The following is a 16785-nucleotide window of genomic DNA, read 5'->3' as shown; positions in this document are numbered from 1 at the left end:
CTCAAGAAGCTAAAATTCAAACCCAGGTCTGTCTTTCAGGACTTTATTTTTCCAAATTATCAGCTCCCTCTCAATACAGATATTGAGAGAGAATGTATTGTAGTTAAAATGAGAATTTGGACAAGCAATAAAAATACAAAGATTAATATAGTCATGCAGTAAGAATATGATGGAAGTAAAGCTTCATGTTTTTAAAGGCATCTGAAGAGTTCCTGGATGTAAATTTCCCAAACCAACATGGCTTGACCCCACTGATGCTGGCTGTGAGAGATGTGGACCTGTTTGAGAGTCTTGATATGTTAACAGCTTACAGACCTGTGGAGGTTCTGTCTGAGCTTCTCAGGCATCATGCGTGAGTATGAGTGGTCAGTCAGCACCAGCAAAGGACGTCTATACTATTACTATTTATAGAAGTCATTTGTAAATCTGGACATATAGATTGGGATTCTTAAATTATATATACTAAATGCACATGCATGTTCGTAAAAGGAATTTTGCAGTTGTAAAGCGATATACAGATGTTAGATGTTGCCATTTATTATTTTTATGATGTTGGCCCTTTGTTTTATTTATTTAAGTACCCACTCTTTGGGTAGATACTGAGGATATTGAATAATTCTTGAGTATGTAGCTTCCTACTCCCAAGATATTGCTAATTATTTTGGGAAGCATTGTCAAATACCAAAAGCAATTTACGGTAGTGATTTCCAGTTATCTAAAAATTGCTATATGCCAACATGCTCTTTTAGGAGGGGCTAAGTAAACAATTAACTTTAAAAAAAATCAAAGGGTCAATAAGCAGTTTCTTATGTTAGAGCTGCAGTTTCCTAATGCTGTTTGTTACCTAGATATCTTGTCATAAAATAAGAACAGATGGCCCTAACTCTTTTTCAATATTACATATGAATTTTGTTTTGGAAGGACAAAAAAGGAAGAGGGGAGTTCAAAAGCAAAGCATAGTCAAAGACATTGTAAAAGGATCAGTTAGTATAAGGGGGTGAAGATGGAAATTTGAAGCTATCTCAGAATTTTGTGTTAAGAAACAACTGAGGAGATTGTTAAAAATGGGGATTACTGGATACCAGCCCAGAGATGGTGTTCAATAGGCCTGGAGGGGAGTCCAGAATACAGCAGATCAAAGGACGCCACTTGGAGAAACACTAATCAAGGAAGATGGGCAAACGGAGGTCCCGACGAGTTAACTGACTTGCTTAAGGCCACACATCAAAGTAATGGCAGTCCACTGATTCTTAGTCCTGTGTTATTTCTTTTGAATCATGACCTTTGATGGAGAAAAGGCCGTAATAGAATGTTGTTGCAGATCATAAAAAATTACCCTGTCCCATAGCAATAAAGAGTTTCAAATTCAAGGGTGTTAGGTTGGAGACATATTCAACTCGCATCTTGTCTTAGAATGTGACTAGTGAAGTTTTATCATTGTTTCCCTCACCGTAGTCTATTGATAGGGTTCTCATTATTTATCCTCTGGATCTCTCAGAGCTGATGTCTAATCCTAGGATTCAGTACAGCATAGAGAGTATATTAGTGCTGTTGCAAGGAGCCCTAAGATCAGCCAGTCGGGCTTAACAAGCATAGGGCAAGGCAAAGAGGAATGAAAAGATCACACAGAGAGGGATTTTATGACAAGATGTCTCCACTTGACCAAGAGCCTGTGAAATAAGCATGCAAGCTTAATTTTAAAGAGAGATTCCATACTATTACACTTTTTTGAATGATAAAAGGACTAGATGTTCACATTAGAAAAAAGAAATGTCAATAAAATAAGCAGTTAGCTAAAACATTGGGAAGAAAAAAGAGTCAAGTCAACTCTTCAGAATGATAAGATGACATTTTATCAAAATTATTTTATCTCCACTTGATTTATGCATCCATCATTTAAAAATTATAAATTTTTGTCGAAAGTTGTAAAATATGAGAATATTTTTAGAATAGGAGTGGGAATAAGATACATAGCATATTCCTTTTATTTAAAAATATTGAAAAATTATTACTCCCTATCTCATACATTATGAAGTCATAATTGTTATTCCCTAAGATAATTTTCCTAAGATTATTTTATGTAAGATTATTTTACTTATTTGATGTCAATGTTTCTCCTCTTGTATTGGTTTTCTTTTTCAACAGATTTAACTAAATAATCTTTGGTGTTTTTTCTATTCTTCCTAGAGATCCTAAACTCTGTGATTTTAGTGGAAAATCAGCAATACATTATGTGTCACAAATAGAGAGTTTTAAGAAACAGCAGTTATTGGACATTCTAATGAATTCTATGCCAAAACAAGGTAAATATTTCTATTACACTCAAAATTTCCCAACTTTAAGGGCCCTATGAGAAATCTTTCTTTTTCTACATGTATTTTATAGATCCATTTAAAGAAATCAAGCCAACAGCTATTTACTGAGCAGTGATTCTGTACAAAGTCCATGAGTAGGTGCTCTGAGGGATACAAAGAAGTCTAGGGCTTGGTCCAAACTTTCAAAAATGTTCAGTATAGTCAGGGACACATCACATAAGTCCAAGGAGAAAGAGCTTATTGTGAACTCTAAAGAGGAAGAGGAACTTATGGTGGTTCTTGAATGCTGGATAAGCTACAGTAGGAAGAAAATAAAAGGGAGGTTCGATATAGATGGAAAGAAAGAGTCTGAGCAAAGACATAGAAACAGCCTCAGAGAAAGGCGTAATGAAAATAAGTGCCCCTGAGCAACATGTGACTTTGTGAAAGCTGCTTGCTAGACTTTGTTGTTGAATTGGCTTTTCATTTGAAGCTTCTGGGCAGGGAACAAGGGTATACCTAATAAGACTTCATGTAAGAGGCGAGACCCAGTCTGGTCCTTGAAAAGTGGGGATTTGATTGTGTGGAGGAGATGCACCATGCAGTAGGTTACTCCAGGGCCAAATGGGAGACTAGAACCAAAAGTTCATGTCAGGGAAAAGGAATATAGATGATACATGATAGATGATAGATGAATAGATAGATAGAGAAACTGGGTCCATTGAAGACCCATTAAATGTAAAGCTGAAAGATATAATTTTTTTTTTTAATAAAAGAGAATCACTAAAGAATTTTTAGCCAGAGAATGATGAAAGCCATGTTTTAGGAAAATTAATCTGTTCTTATTGTGGGGGATGGATTAGAAGGAAGAGACTCATGGCGAGGAGCTCTATTAAGAAAGTATAGAAGTGTCGTGTGTGGTAATAAGGACCAGGAAGAGCCCCTGGGCATGCTGTGGTAGTGGGTCTGAGAAGTACTGAGTATGGTGAGTTAAGTTAAGAGATATTGTGAAAGAAGAATTTAAAGAACTTAGTGATGTACAATTAATAGAGGAAACACAGAGACAAAAGTTAAGAGTTGAGTCGAACAGAGTGTCAGCCCTGGGAATTGGAAAGTTGGAAATACAGTCAATGAAACTGAAGAACACTTTGGTTTGGTGGGGATGTTGAAGGCAATAAGTTCTAAAATACTTTATTGATGAAACCCTGATATTTTCAAGTAACAATTTTCTGTACGACAGGGCTTGTGGGAAAGGATGGGTTGATACATTAGTTTGGGAGTTCTCTATACAGGGAGAGACCTGAGATTGGACAAGATCATTGAAGGTTTAATGATGGTGAGAAAATTTCAGGGGGGCTGAGCTGAGGAGGTGCTCTCATAGTTAGAGGGGCTGTGTGCATATAAGGTCTCAGGAGAGTGAGAGAGGGAAGAGTAGAATTGAAGAAAGTGAAATCGAAATGACATCAAATTAGAAAAGAGGTTACAAAGCAGATGTGGTAAGGAAGTAAGAAGTTTCATTGCAGACTAGAGGCAGAAGATCGATTGCAAAGAGTTACAGAGAAAAATATGGTGAAGAAATAGAGTCTGAATGTAGATCACTTGTTCAACTTTGTTTCAATTATAAGATAAATGGAAAAGCCATCAGAAAAGGAAGAACTTTTTATCGAAGAGCTCGTGCTTGTTTGAAGAAATCAGGCTAGGAGAAGGGGGATGGATATGAGAACAATGTCCCTCAAGAACTAACTGGGAGTTCAGTTTGATATTCAGACTTTGTCATTTTAATGTAGTTTCAGTGATGGACAGGAAGTGAGCTCCGAGAGTAGCTGAGCATTTTTGTCTTTGTCAACTACAGAGTAAATGTAATTTCCAGTCCATTGTTAGGGATTTCACTTAATAACTATGCCTAACTTTAAAAACAAACAAACAAAAACCCATACATTCTGTGGACTCCTGTTGCCCTCACATCTCTTCCTGTAAAAAATTATTGCCTGAAGCATCATTAGAATCCCAGAACACTATTTTGGGAAAATCTTTGACAAAATGAAACTGATTTTAGAACCTATAGCTAAATCTTCCTGTGAAATTGCTGGAGATGAGTCTTATCAAAACACATTATTATATTTCTTTTGGCAGAGAGACATACTGAATCATTGCTTGACATTTGTCATGATACAAACTCTTCTCCAACTGATATGACAGTTACTAAAAGCCAAAATATACTCTTGCAAAGCATCAGCAGCAGTGAGGTAAGATGTTCTTTTTAAAGAAACAAACCAACAAAAAAGAATAATCTACTCCATCTACTTCTTCATTTGTTTTACTTGAATAATTTTTAACAATTATATACTACGATTATATTTTAATGTAACCATAAAGTAACTTAAAACTCAATTAATAAGACAGTGTTCCTTGAGTTTAATCTCAGAGCAATAGCTAGTCAACTCTCAGTCTTATGCATTGTGTGTGTGTATCTAATACCACAAAATATCATTGTAGTTGAATCCATACTAAATAATAAAATGTGGCTTGTTTTTTGTATGTTAATATGGAAAAGGAGGTCATAAATCTGATCATGCCAAGTCCAACACAGGGTACCACAAAAGAGATGCCCTCTTTTGTCCTTGGTCATTACCTCCTGCCTATAATGAATAACTCCACAATAAGTCCCTCATAGTACAGTAACAGTACGAGTAACAAACATAATGATCCATAAAAAACTTTGGAATGATACACAAGATATACAACAAATTGGTAACATTGGTTGTCTATGGGGAGAAAATACTCATTTGTACTTTTCGACTTTTTGTAAAAATCAACATAGCCCAAACAGTTAAAGTATTACTACTCAATATTTTATTGATGAGAAAAATATGGCCACAAAATTGTTTATTTTTAAAAGTTAATGAAGGACGGACTATAATATTTATAAAAAAATAATGAGGAGTTTTAGAGATGGTGGAGTAAATACCTTTCAGCCCCTTTCTCCTTTCAAAAATCATCCCCAAAACAACAAAGAATACCAAAAACATTTTTTTTACCTTTTATTTTGAAATAATTATAGATTCACAAGAACTTGTACATAAAGGTCCTTTGTGCTCTTTATCAGCTTCCACCACTAGGAACCATTGTCATAACTATAGTACATTGTCAAAACTAAGAAATTGACATTGACACAATACAATTAACTAGACTATAGACCTTACTTGGATTTCAGTAGCTTTTGCATACATGCCTTTTTCTTTTTATTTTTTTTTCTCTTTGTGTGTTCGTATGTACAGTTCTATGACATTTTATTCTCTGAGTTACCACAATCAAGATACAGAACGTTTTGTCACCACAAAAGAGTCCCTTCCTACTACCCTCTTTAGAGCCATACTCTCCCCTCTTTCCTAACCCTTGGCAACTACTGATCTATTGTTCTCCATCTCTACAATTTTTTCATTTTGAGAGCGTCATATAAATGGATAAACTTTTGAGACTGGCTTTTTCTACTTAATATAACGCTCTTGAGATAGATCCAAGTTGTTATGTGTATCAAGAGCTTCTTTGTAATACGAAGTAGTTAGCCATTCACTTGTTGAAAGACATTCGGGTTGTTTCCAGTTTGGGGCTATTACAAATAAAGCTACTATGAGCATTCATGTACAGATTTTTATGTGAAGATATGTTTTCATTTCTCTAGGATACATGCCCAGGAGTCCAATTACTAGGTCATATGATAAATGTATGTTTAACTTAAAAAAAAAAAAAATTTTTTTCCAGAGCGGTTCTACCATTTTATATTTCTACCAGCAATAAATGAGAGATCCAGTTTCTCTACACCCTTGCCAGCATTTGGTACTGTTAAGATTTTTTATATTAACCAATCTGATAGGTGTGTGGTAGTATCTCATCGTGCTTTTAATTGGTAGTTTTTTAATGACTAATGCCAAACATTTTTTCATGTGTTTATTTGCCATCAGCATTAGTCATCTGCTCAAGTCTTTTATCCATATTCTAATTGGATTGTTTGTTTTCTTACTTTTGAGTTTAGAAAATTCTTTATATATTTTGAATATGTGAGTCACAAATATTTTCTCCTAATCAATAAGAAAAACTTAGCATGTTATTTTTCACTCTTGACAGGTCTTTTACGGAACACAAGTTTTTAATTTTGATGAAAACCAATTTATCCATTTTTTTCTTTTTTGGGTCTTGATTTTTATGTTATGTCTAACAACATTTTTACTTAATTTGAGTCCTGGTTACATGAGTGTGTTCACTTTATAAAAATTCATGAATCTATAGATATGTGTACTTTTCTGAATGTATACTGCACTTAAATTAAAAGTGATGAAAAGGGTAGGGATATGCCTTCAAATAGCTGGGAAAGTAACATAGTTTTCAACCTAAGATTCTATACCCAGAGAAGTATAAGTCAAGTATTAGAGTTGGATAAAGACATTTTTCAGACACACAAACTCTAACATTTTATTTCTCATCTACTTTTTAAGGAAGCTGCCATGTGCTTTATTAAATTAAGGGAATAGATAAAAATAGAGGGAAAAGTTGAATACGTGATTCAAGAAATCTGGGAGAAGGAGAAATTGTTAGTACAATGGAGAAGGCAAGTCCCAAGGCTTCAGCCATGTATCAATTCAGATAATTAGGAGGATGGATGGGATAATGGAGATTTCCAGAAAGGAAATAGAACTGATATATTATCTGATATATTTTACCAAGTGAAGAGACCACTGGAGATGGAAGATTTAGGTGTGGAAAAAAATAAGAAAATGAGTAAAACCAAATGATTAGAAATAAAAACAGGATTTTGTGCAGAAAAAAAGTTGTACAAGAAAGTATAATCATACAACACAACTATTGTACTACTGGGGAGTACAATACGTAATCATAATTTGAACTTTGACCATTGACCAAACAAAAAAAGAGGGTGGATTTATTGGGAGGATGAGGGCAGGGTATAAGAATATTGAATTGTCAACTACAATGATAAACTGTCAATAGATCATGTTTCATTTTGATTCCTCAAGAGATGGCAGAATAAATATATTTTCTAGAGATATGGAAGAAAATGCCAAAAAAAATCATTAAAAGGCTGGATGCTTTCCCCCCTGAGGTAAGGGGTGGAAAAGGAAACTAATGATCTGTTTGTTATGTCTCTTACCATTATTTGACTTTTTGAAAATGTCAGGTTTGATAAAACTTAAAATTAAGTTAAAAAACCCACTATACCTATACTATAGAAAACTATGTTGTGGTTAAATTTATGTATAGAGCGTGATACCATTTACATCAAAAAGAAAACCCCACAACAATGCCATTTGTTGTGAATGGTGTTACATAACGTAAGTAAATGCATAGGAATTGATGTAAAAGGACTCATCAAATGAACTGCTAACTGGCTGGGCTGGAAGGAGGAATGGTGGCATAGATTAGGGTGATGGTTAAAGGGTTATAAGAGCAATCGTTTCCCTAGGCTAGAATGCAAACAAAATTTGGTAAAAATTAAAAGAATGAGATGGATTTGTTTGCACTGATTAAAAAAAAAAAAAAAACCTTAAAATACAGGATTGGTTAAATCAGGACTCCTGGGGCATGGGATGGGATGAGGGAGAATGAAAACTTTTATTTTTAATACCATTTGAATATTTTATTTTTGTGCATTTATAACTTTTCTAAACAGGTTATTCTGCTTCTTGCCAAAGTTGCTTTAATCCAGTTGTTCTCAACATGGGGTGATTTGCCCCCCAGGAGACATTTTACAATGTTTGGAGATGTTTTTGATGTCACAGCTGGGGCAGAGGTGCTACTGGCATCTAGTGGGTAGAGGCCAGGGATATTGCTAAACATCTATAATACACAAGACAGGCCTCCAGAGCAAAGAACTATCCAGCTACAAATGTCAATAGTGCTGAGGCTGAGAAACCCTGCTATGTAGATTTTGTCACAAAGCACTGAAGGTTGTATTGTTTTGGGTTACTAATATAACATGGTAATCAAAATAAAATACCTAGAGACCAATCTTTAAAGTGAATGTCATGAATTAGAAATTGATAAAATGCATATACTTTTAATTTTTTATGGTATATTTAAGCAACTTCCTTTCTGAAAAGACAAAAAAACTCTTTGTATTAGTACATTTTTTGTGCAACTTTAAAATGTTTATTTTAAACTGTCACCCTATATTTTTCTTATTACAGTTGAAATAACTTTGAAATCATTTCTGAGCGAGAAATGGACTCTTTTACTTTTGAACTTGCCATTTCTTCCCTAGTGCTTTCTCTGGGTTTTAAATTGCAAAACCCAAGGTCATCCTTCATTCTCTTTGAATGAAAGCTTGCTTTCCTTTTTGGTTGTCTGAAATGGGTTTTCATAGTTGACAAACATAAGCAGCTGCCTTGCTTATGCGTCAAATTCTTTTTTCTTTTTTCGTCTAAGAAAAATCTTTTCAAATTTAATTATGTATGATTTCCATACCTATTTTCTCCTTTGTGTGTTTAGGACTCTATTGTTTGCAGATGAGAATGCTATATTCTATTTGTAGTCTATTGTCACCTCTCACATTATTGTCAATGGTCTATGAAATCCATTTATGTTTGGGATGTGCTATTCTAATGTTTCCTCTCCTTCACTCACAACTGTCATTATTTCAATTCTCTTCCTTGTGGCATCCAAGCACCTCTTAAAGTCTTTCGTATTTAGCATTCTAAAGGAAATTAGAAATTTCTGACTTGTTTCTGTTTTAGAGTCTTCATTTCCATGACAACCAGTTTATTATTGCCTGTAATAATTAAAATAAACAAAGTAAAAAAGAAAAGATTACCATTCTCTCTGTCAAATAATGAATGAAATATCAGAGGTTTTATGATAAAGACTGCCTGCCTGTCTGAACCTCCAGGCGACATACCTCTGCATTTAGTGTAAAGACTTTTTATCCAACAGTCTCCTTAAATGGGTGGCCACCCATACAGGGAAGCCAGAGAGCTAATTGTAATGTCCAGATTGTGATGGGATATTGTAACTACTACTTGCATCTACCACTGTTCTAGACATTAAAAAGAGCCACATCTAATGCAACAAATTCTAATGAAGGGAACTACCAACAACAATGAATTCTAATAAGAAAAAGATATGTACTTTTGGGGGTTTGGAGTACTTTTTGTAAACCAAGTTAGTTTCAACCATGTTTTTCAGCATAATAGTTATTTTCCAGAGGGTAAAAGGAAGTTTGAGAGTTTGCACACCATGGTTAGATCAGAAAGCTGGCAGAGTGAAACTTTATAATCAGCTTTGCTGCCTCCTTTCAGTCTCAGGTTCTATCTGTAGCTTCCATATAGGGCAGGGATTTCCACCCTCACCATCTGCAAATGATGCTCCAGGGAGGCATATGGAAAAAATCATGTTCCTTTGGGGTTTGTTCACTGTGACTGTGGCCAAAGGATTCTTTCCAGTTATCCACCCAGATGAAATTTGTAGCAGCTTAGCAGCCTGGACGCTGACATGATAAAGTATAAAATGCTGAATTTCTATGTGATTTCAGCTTTGATCTTCGTTTATGATTATGCAATTAATTGCGTCTATGTCTGTGTGAGCCTGGTGCTCTGGGGGCAGATACTTTCCCATTATTTTAGTCCTAAATACTTTATGCAATTTAAAAGGAATCCACAGTATGAAACTTTAGCCTGGAAAAAATCAGCGTTTGCTCTACCAACAAAATAGGACATTGAATAACTGAGTTCCTGTTTTATGATATTTCAGGAGTTGGACCAAGATGATGACTGCAGTCATTCTATATTGGTTAGTGAAGGAGGAGATCCAACTGGTGATGGACGAGATTGGCAAACGAGGACAGAAGGTATTTTGGCTTCTGTCCTTGAAGCGTTTACAAAGATAACAATGATTATTTGGATTTCCCCCCTAATTTCAGAAGTGCTCATTACAGAGCTTTGAAAACACAGAAAAGCGCAAAGGAAATGAGAAACCACTTACAATCCTATCCTTTGGTCCATATCTGAATCAGTGAGTCTTATCAGCTTTCCCTGAAAAAACAGGCATCCCTCTGCTGTCTCCTCCCTACTCTAGCTCAGCCAGCCATTCTCTGTCAGTTTCCTTTTCTTTTAGTAATATCCCCACCTCTACCCACCACTTTTCCTTTCTGAATCTTCCCTCAGCAACAGGGATCAGATTCCTTTCAGAACCAAGCATTTGGTATCAGCTGCTATCCCAGAGCTCCTCCCCTGAGGGAAGACTGGGGACTGAACAAGGCACTAAAGCTCCAAGTTTCAGTCTTTTATTCTATGAGGCCATCAGTCTGCAACTTTCCAGAGCAATACACATTCTGAATAGGTTGTCCTGGCATATCCATGTGTCCTTGCTTTAACAGACCACAAGGTATTTGCAGATTCTCACTTCAGAAAACAGTCACCTCAGTGATGACATTTTTCTATCACCTATTTGCCTATAACCTTCTTACATTAAATATTTATTCAAATTGCTGCAATTTCTCCCTGGCAATTTACTGACTTCCATTGGTAACACCTCAGGGAAGGTGCCCTCTTGGATTTCTTTCTTCTCTCATCTCTGTGAACCTCCCTGAACACAGCTGTGCTTGCTAATCTAGCTACCGTCTCCTTCGGCCTGTTGTGCGATGCTGCCCTCTCCTGGGGGGCCTCCTGTCTTTCTCAGTCTCACTCGACATCTTTCCCCAGGTTGAGGGCGGAGAATAATTTAGTTAACGTTTGAAATTATTAGCACCATGAGCCCTGAAAGACCTAATTGTAATAAACAAATCCTGGTCCCCTTTCAAACAGTCCTTGTGGTCTGCCTTTGACATTCAAAGATTTCAAAGCTGAGTTCTCAGATGCCCACTTGTATCCCAAGCACCTTTCAAAAGGTTAAACCATTCATTTACTCAGCTCAATTTGAAGATGACTTGCCATTTAAGGGGCTAGTAATTCTTTTTAAAATCAACTTGCAATATTTTAGGTTTTCATATAGAAGATTTAACACTTACGCAGCGTCTCTACTAAGCTCTTGCAGTTTTGAGCTTTAATAACGGGTTACAAATTTGAAAGAAACAATTGTTTCTAAATTTTCTTCTCATAGTCAATACTTCAGTTGAACTAGTACTCTTTTCAGTTACAATGCCTGAAGTAAAAATGTTTTTGGCATTATTGTGCATTGTATTCATCTTAAATATCAATATATTTTTTAAATCCCATTTACCTGTTGTTTCTAAAATATTCTAAGTGGTTAACATTTAAAGTGTTCGCACACTCTATGAAGACCTTATGCATATACCGTATGACTATTTATTCTGTTGTGCATATACACATTTAATTATTTAGTTTATATCTGTTTGTACATTGCAGTATCCTATTTAAAAGGGAGAATCACTAATTACACACACACACATACGCACTCACTCAACTCCATGTTCAGATCACTCTCATAGACTTTAACAACCAAATATTCCTGCAGTATGCATTTGCTTTATCATAGGCTTTTATAGATAGTAATGTGTAAAATACAATTTATGGACTCCAAAAAAAAAATCCTTCATCTTTTTCCTTAATATAAAAATCTTTTTGCATTCCTCAATCAGCTATTTTCTCAGAACGTATATAACAGATATAAACTTTGTAGACTAGAAATTGAGCATGTAAAATTCCTCTTTTCATGAGTGAGTAAGAATCTATTTCCTGAAGTTACTGGGCTTCAATTTTTTTTTTTTACTATATTGTATATCCATCAATATTTTTAGTTGCAGATAACAGAACCTACTCAATTTGGGTTAAAAGGAAGTTTTAAAAGACATTAGAAAGTTCATAGACCATTGAAAAGTCAAAGAAGAACAGAATATAGTTTGAATTGTCAGAAAGAATTCCTGTAACTACATCTCGAAACTGGTTGCTACTGACTCCCAAATCATACTGCCTCTGCCACAAATAGGGAACTGGTTCCACATCAACCTTAGAACCTCCTCCCTATGTGGAAACCCACGCCAGCAAAAATGAAGCCTGCACCTTATCATTTTTCATGTAACTCAGATGACTCCATCTCCCAAATTAGCTTTCTGAACTCTAATGGCAAAGGAGGCTGGAAAATGTAGCTTTTTAAAATTCTGTGTTGAGATTTAGGATTTGAGAAATTATCAAAACGTGGAGAGGTTCTCAAAATATTTTGAACCTCTATGCCCATCATTTTAAACAGAACAAGCAAAAAACATAGTAAAGTAAGAATTTTCTGGCAAAAATAATTTTTTCTTGTTGAATGAATTAGACTGGGCCAATTTTAAATTTTCATTTAAATAATAACATTACAAATTAACTATCATTTTAAATTTTTTATGGTCATTTTCACTTCTATGAAGAAATTATGTTTCTGCCTATGTTTAAATGTTGCCTTTTAGCTTCTCTCTACTATAACATTTTCTAGTGGGGTTAATTTACGCCTTATGTGGAAACATGCACTCAGATACGAGCAAGTGTTTTATTTTTACATGTGACTATGCATCATCTTTTCTGGCTCACTGGGTAGGTTTCAGAGGCTCCCACGATCTCTCATATTACTCACAGTATTCAAGAGACAAAACAGAGAACACATTTGTATGTTCTGAGCAGATTTCAGAATCAGCACATTTTATAATTTTTTCCCCCACTTAGGGCCCACAATTAGAATGCGCCCATTAACTTTTAACAATTTCTAAAAAGGCAAGTGTTATTTCTACTTGCTTTTTGTATCTTTGTTCCTTGGTGTGAAAAAGAAATCAACCAATTAACAAACTTTTGAACACATACATTTGCTTAAACACATTCTGGGTTTATTAATGTTCAATAGTTGTAAAAGTACTGTCATTCTTAAGAATGTATTCTCATGAATACACTCTGCACAGTTTTCTAACTTCCATAGTGAAGTACTAACTGAACCTCACCTTTGTACTAGAACATTGTTTTCACTGACAGTTTAGTTATTAGGAATGTAAGCTGTATGTTTTTCTTACTCTAACATGTCAGCTAGATTTTTGCATTCCAGAATGATTATTCAAATTTTATGAAAGACATCCATCTTCCCTTCCAGTACAAGAGTGGCCCTGAGCATGTCATACAACCTCATGGGTATCCGTTTCGTCTCTAAAATGCAGGGCTTTGATCAAATGATCTCTAAATTCCTTCCAGCTCTGTACAGTAATTCCAAGTCTCTCATTTTATGCTACATAAATAGTGTGGTGGTAGGATCTTTGAAAAGTTTTTAAAAATCGACTAATTCAAAGAAACTTTATTTTTAGTGATGCATTCTTTGCTATCGTATAGAATTAGAGAATGTGCAATTAAGTAAGTTGTCTTATTTGAGAAACATCAAGAAAAACAAAGCTAGATACATTTTTGTGGTACCACAAATACAATATTGGATGAAAAAGATAGTAAATACCATTATTATTTCCCCACTTAGGAAACAGAAGTTTTCTTTTTGGAACTATTTACTTTTTTTAATGCATTAGTCTCATAAATAACACAGACATAAAAATTGGACAATAACAATGCTTTCATTATGGTGATTACCATATATTTGACAAAATAGCTAAAGTCCTTTAAAGAAATAAAAGCCTTACTTGCGATAATGCTGCTGATAATATCTATGGAGTAATTTTCCCAGGGTCACTCAGAAGTGGCAGAGGAGGGATGTAGACTCAATTCTGTCTGATTCGCACCCCAGTGTTATCTTCTCTGCTATACTTTTTCCCTAGCATTCAATCAGTGGAGGTGATTACAACTATGGCTGGCTCTTCCAGGAACACGCAGACTAAATAAATAGCTGACAAATAAATGGAGAGGACTGAATACTGGAACAAGCACTGCGTCCTCCTAGAAGGATACTCCTCTATGTTCCCACATCACCATTCTCACACTTCTATCACAATGCTTACCTCACCATAGAGATTTATCATCACTACTAGGGCCACAGCTGCACCTTGTTTATTTCTATATCTTCAGCACAAAGTGTTGGGCTTGGCACATACACTTAATAAAAGCCTGTTGAGTGGAAAAAATGAATAGAAGAACAAACTTTAAAGTACAGGCCATTTTGGCATGGTTTATAGTTTTTTTAGGGATATTTGTTTAACATGGTATATTGTGCAGAAGCATCTATTCTTCAAGTTGGGACTTTCTGTCTTAAGGGTTATACTGGGAATCATTCCATGGAATCAGACAAGAGATGAGCAAAATTACAAATACGAGCAAGCTCTCATGGGAAATCATGTTATCTCATTTAATTCTCACAGCAGTCCTGTGAAGTAGGTGCCATCAGTTATACTTTACAGAAGGCAGCCTTGTTTTTTTTCCATTCTAGGGACAGCACTTCTCACCATAAAACTTTATTTTACGTCTGGAAAGTTTTGTTATACATTTTGTTTGCTCTTTAATAAAGCATTTCTTTGAGATCTATCATATGCAGAACAGGAAAGATACAAAGATTGCTAAACCCTAGTTCCTGGTTAATTCCATTCAGTAATTATTAAGAATGCATTAGCCAAATAACCAAAAAAAAAAAAAAACAACAACAAAAAACTTCTCTTGGTTACCACTAGAATTCATTACTTTTTTTTCTTTCTACTATTGTCATCCATTTCTATAGGTGTCGAGATTATTGTTACTTTCCCAAGAGATGTTCGTCACTCCCAACAAATGAGCCAAGAAGATTTAAAAGAAAATGAGTAAGGAAGTGTTAGATTGAAATTTAAGTATGAAATGACACTTTTATGGTAACCTACATTTTCCATAAATCAACCCCAAAGAAAACAACTGAAAGCAAAGGTCAAAATAAATATTATTGTGGCAGTGCCAGATAATTATTTTAGGCTTGGTGGGCCATATGGTTTCTGTTGCAATGGTTCATCTCTGCAACTGTATCTAGAATACAGCCATAGACTATTTGAAAACAAATGGATGTGGCTGTGATTCAATGAAACTACAAAAGGAGGCCATAGTTTTCTTCCCCTGCATCAGTGCTACTAAAAGTGTGGTTCTGAGATGCTTCCATCACCGGTCCATGATGAAGTCAGTATAAACTTGAAATTTTAAACATTTAAAAAATTGTATAGCAATTGATAAAGTGGTTTTATGGTCATGGATCTGATAGTGAAAAAATTGGGGCTTATATTTGTTTTTGATTTTCATTTCATTTTCATAGTAAATCACTTTTATTACATTTTACAAAAGTATCAGTCCACGATGGTCTGGAAAATTTAAAAACTGGTCTTCACCAAAGATAGCTTGAGAAGCACTGGGCTGGTTAATGCCTTTGGAGAAGTAAGAGGGTACATCCCCTATGCCTGTCCTTTGCCCCTCTGACTTCTCTGCCCAAGGGAACAGAGACTGGGGAAACTAAAATGTACAAAGCAGAGGGTAGACAAGTCAGGGAGTGAGTGCGGGAGCGGAGTGAAGAGGGCTTGTCCTTTCAGGAATACAGCCATCCTACTCAGCAGCACCATTGGAAATAGTTCTTCATACTTTCTAGTGATGTCAAGCTGGACTGAGCACTGGGGATCCAGAAGACATGGGGAACGAATTTTAAACCAAATCATTTCCTCCCCCTTTTAGTCAGATAACCTCAGTGCATCAAGAATGGGCACAAGCACATTCTGTTTCTCTTCCAAATGAAACTGAGATGATGGACTTCAAGACAAAGACGTCAACCACGCAGACTTTGCTTCTGAAAGAGAAAAGTTCCAAGGAGCTCTGTGATGAGAACTTGGGCATTTTGTTGCCAAGACCTTGCTTGGAACCAAACATCTCCAAATCTGTAGCTAGAGAAGATGTCTCTCACTTTCCGAAGGGCCAGCAAAGAAAATCTGAAGGTGAGTCCATTTAATCACACAGCGATTTCTTTATTTTTCGTTCAGCAAATGTTTATCTTCTTCTTGAGTGTTTGAAAATCTTTACTGTGAACTCGTATTCGGTTGATGTTTATTTGTTTATTTGTGGGCATCTTTGAGGCCCACACTGAGGATGCTTTCCTCCAGGATTTGAGTTTACCTCTCTATCCAGCCCAAGACTTAGTTACCAGATAGCAGTCCTGATGTCAGCATTTTCCCTTAGGGCAATGCTATCTTTTATATTTGCTTACCACTGTCCCAAGCTAATCAGCTTGAACAATGCAGGGACAAACATGTAGTCCAAAAAGATGCATATCTTGACTTATTGCAATGAGCGAGATTGCACAGCAGGGGAACTGTGAAGCATCTCACTAAACAAGGGAAAAAAATAAAATTATTATTATAAAATTTGGGGGGATGGGTAGAGAGATTAAATGAAGCAGAGAAATGGGTAGAGAAATTTAAATGAAGTAATGTTTTTTCTTTAATTGGGGTAAAATGTACATCACTTAAAATTTACTATTTTAACTATTTTTAAGTGGACAATTTAATGGCATTAAGTACATTTACATTGTTGTGCAACTATCACCAGTATCCATTCCCAGAACTTTTTCG

General features: G+C 35.4%; 1 protein-coding gene across 1 annotated transcript in view; it reads left to right on the top strand.

The window, feature by feature from the left end:
- The first annotated feature begins 242 nt into the window (after positions 1–242).
- The window catches only part of MAP3K19 (mitogen-activated protein kinase kinase kinase 19), a 34051-nt gene continuing 17508 nt past the window's right edge, over positions 243–16785 (top strand). The window contains exons 1-6 of the mRNA XM_039874518.1: positions 243–352; positions 2188–2303; positions 4428–4540; positions 10053–10149; positions 14931–15009; positions 15896–16152. Of these exons, the coding sequence (XP_039730452.1) occupies positions 255–352; positions 2188–2303; positions 4428–4540; positions 10053–10149; positions 14931–15009; positions 15896–16152 (760 nt within the window). The 5' untranslated portion in view covers positions 243–254. The remainder of the gene's footprint in view (positions 353–2187; positions 2304–4427; positions 4541–10052; positions 10150–14930; positions 15010–15895; positions 16153–16785) is intronic.

This window comes from Pteropus medius, unplaced genomic scaffold (genome assembly GCF_902729225.1).
Source record: "Pteropus medius unplaced genomic scaffold, Ma_sr-lr_union100, whole genome shotgun sequence".
Taxonomy (NCBI): Eukaryota; Metazoa; Chordata; class Mammalia; order Chiroptera; family Pteropodidae; genus Pteropus; species Pteropus medius.
Note: the sequence above shows the minus strand (reverse complement) of the source record. Positions and strands in the feature narration are given on the sequence as shown.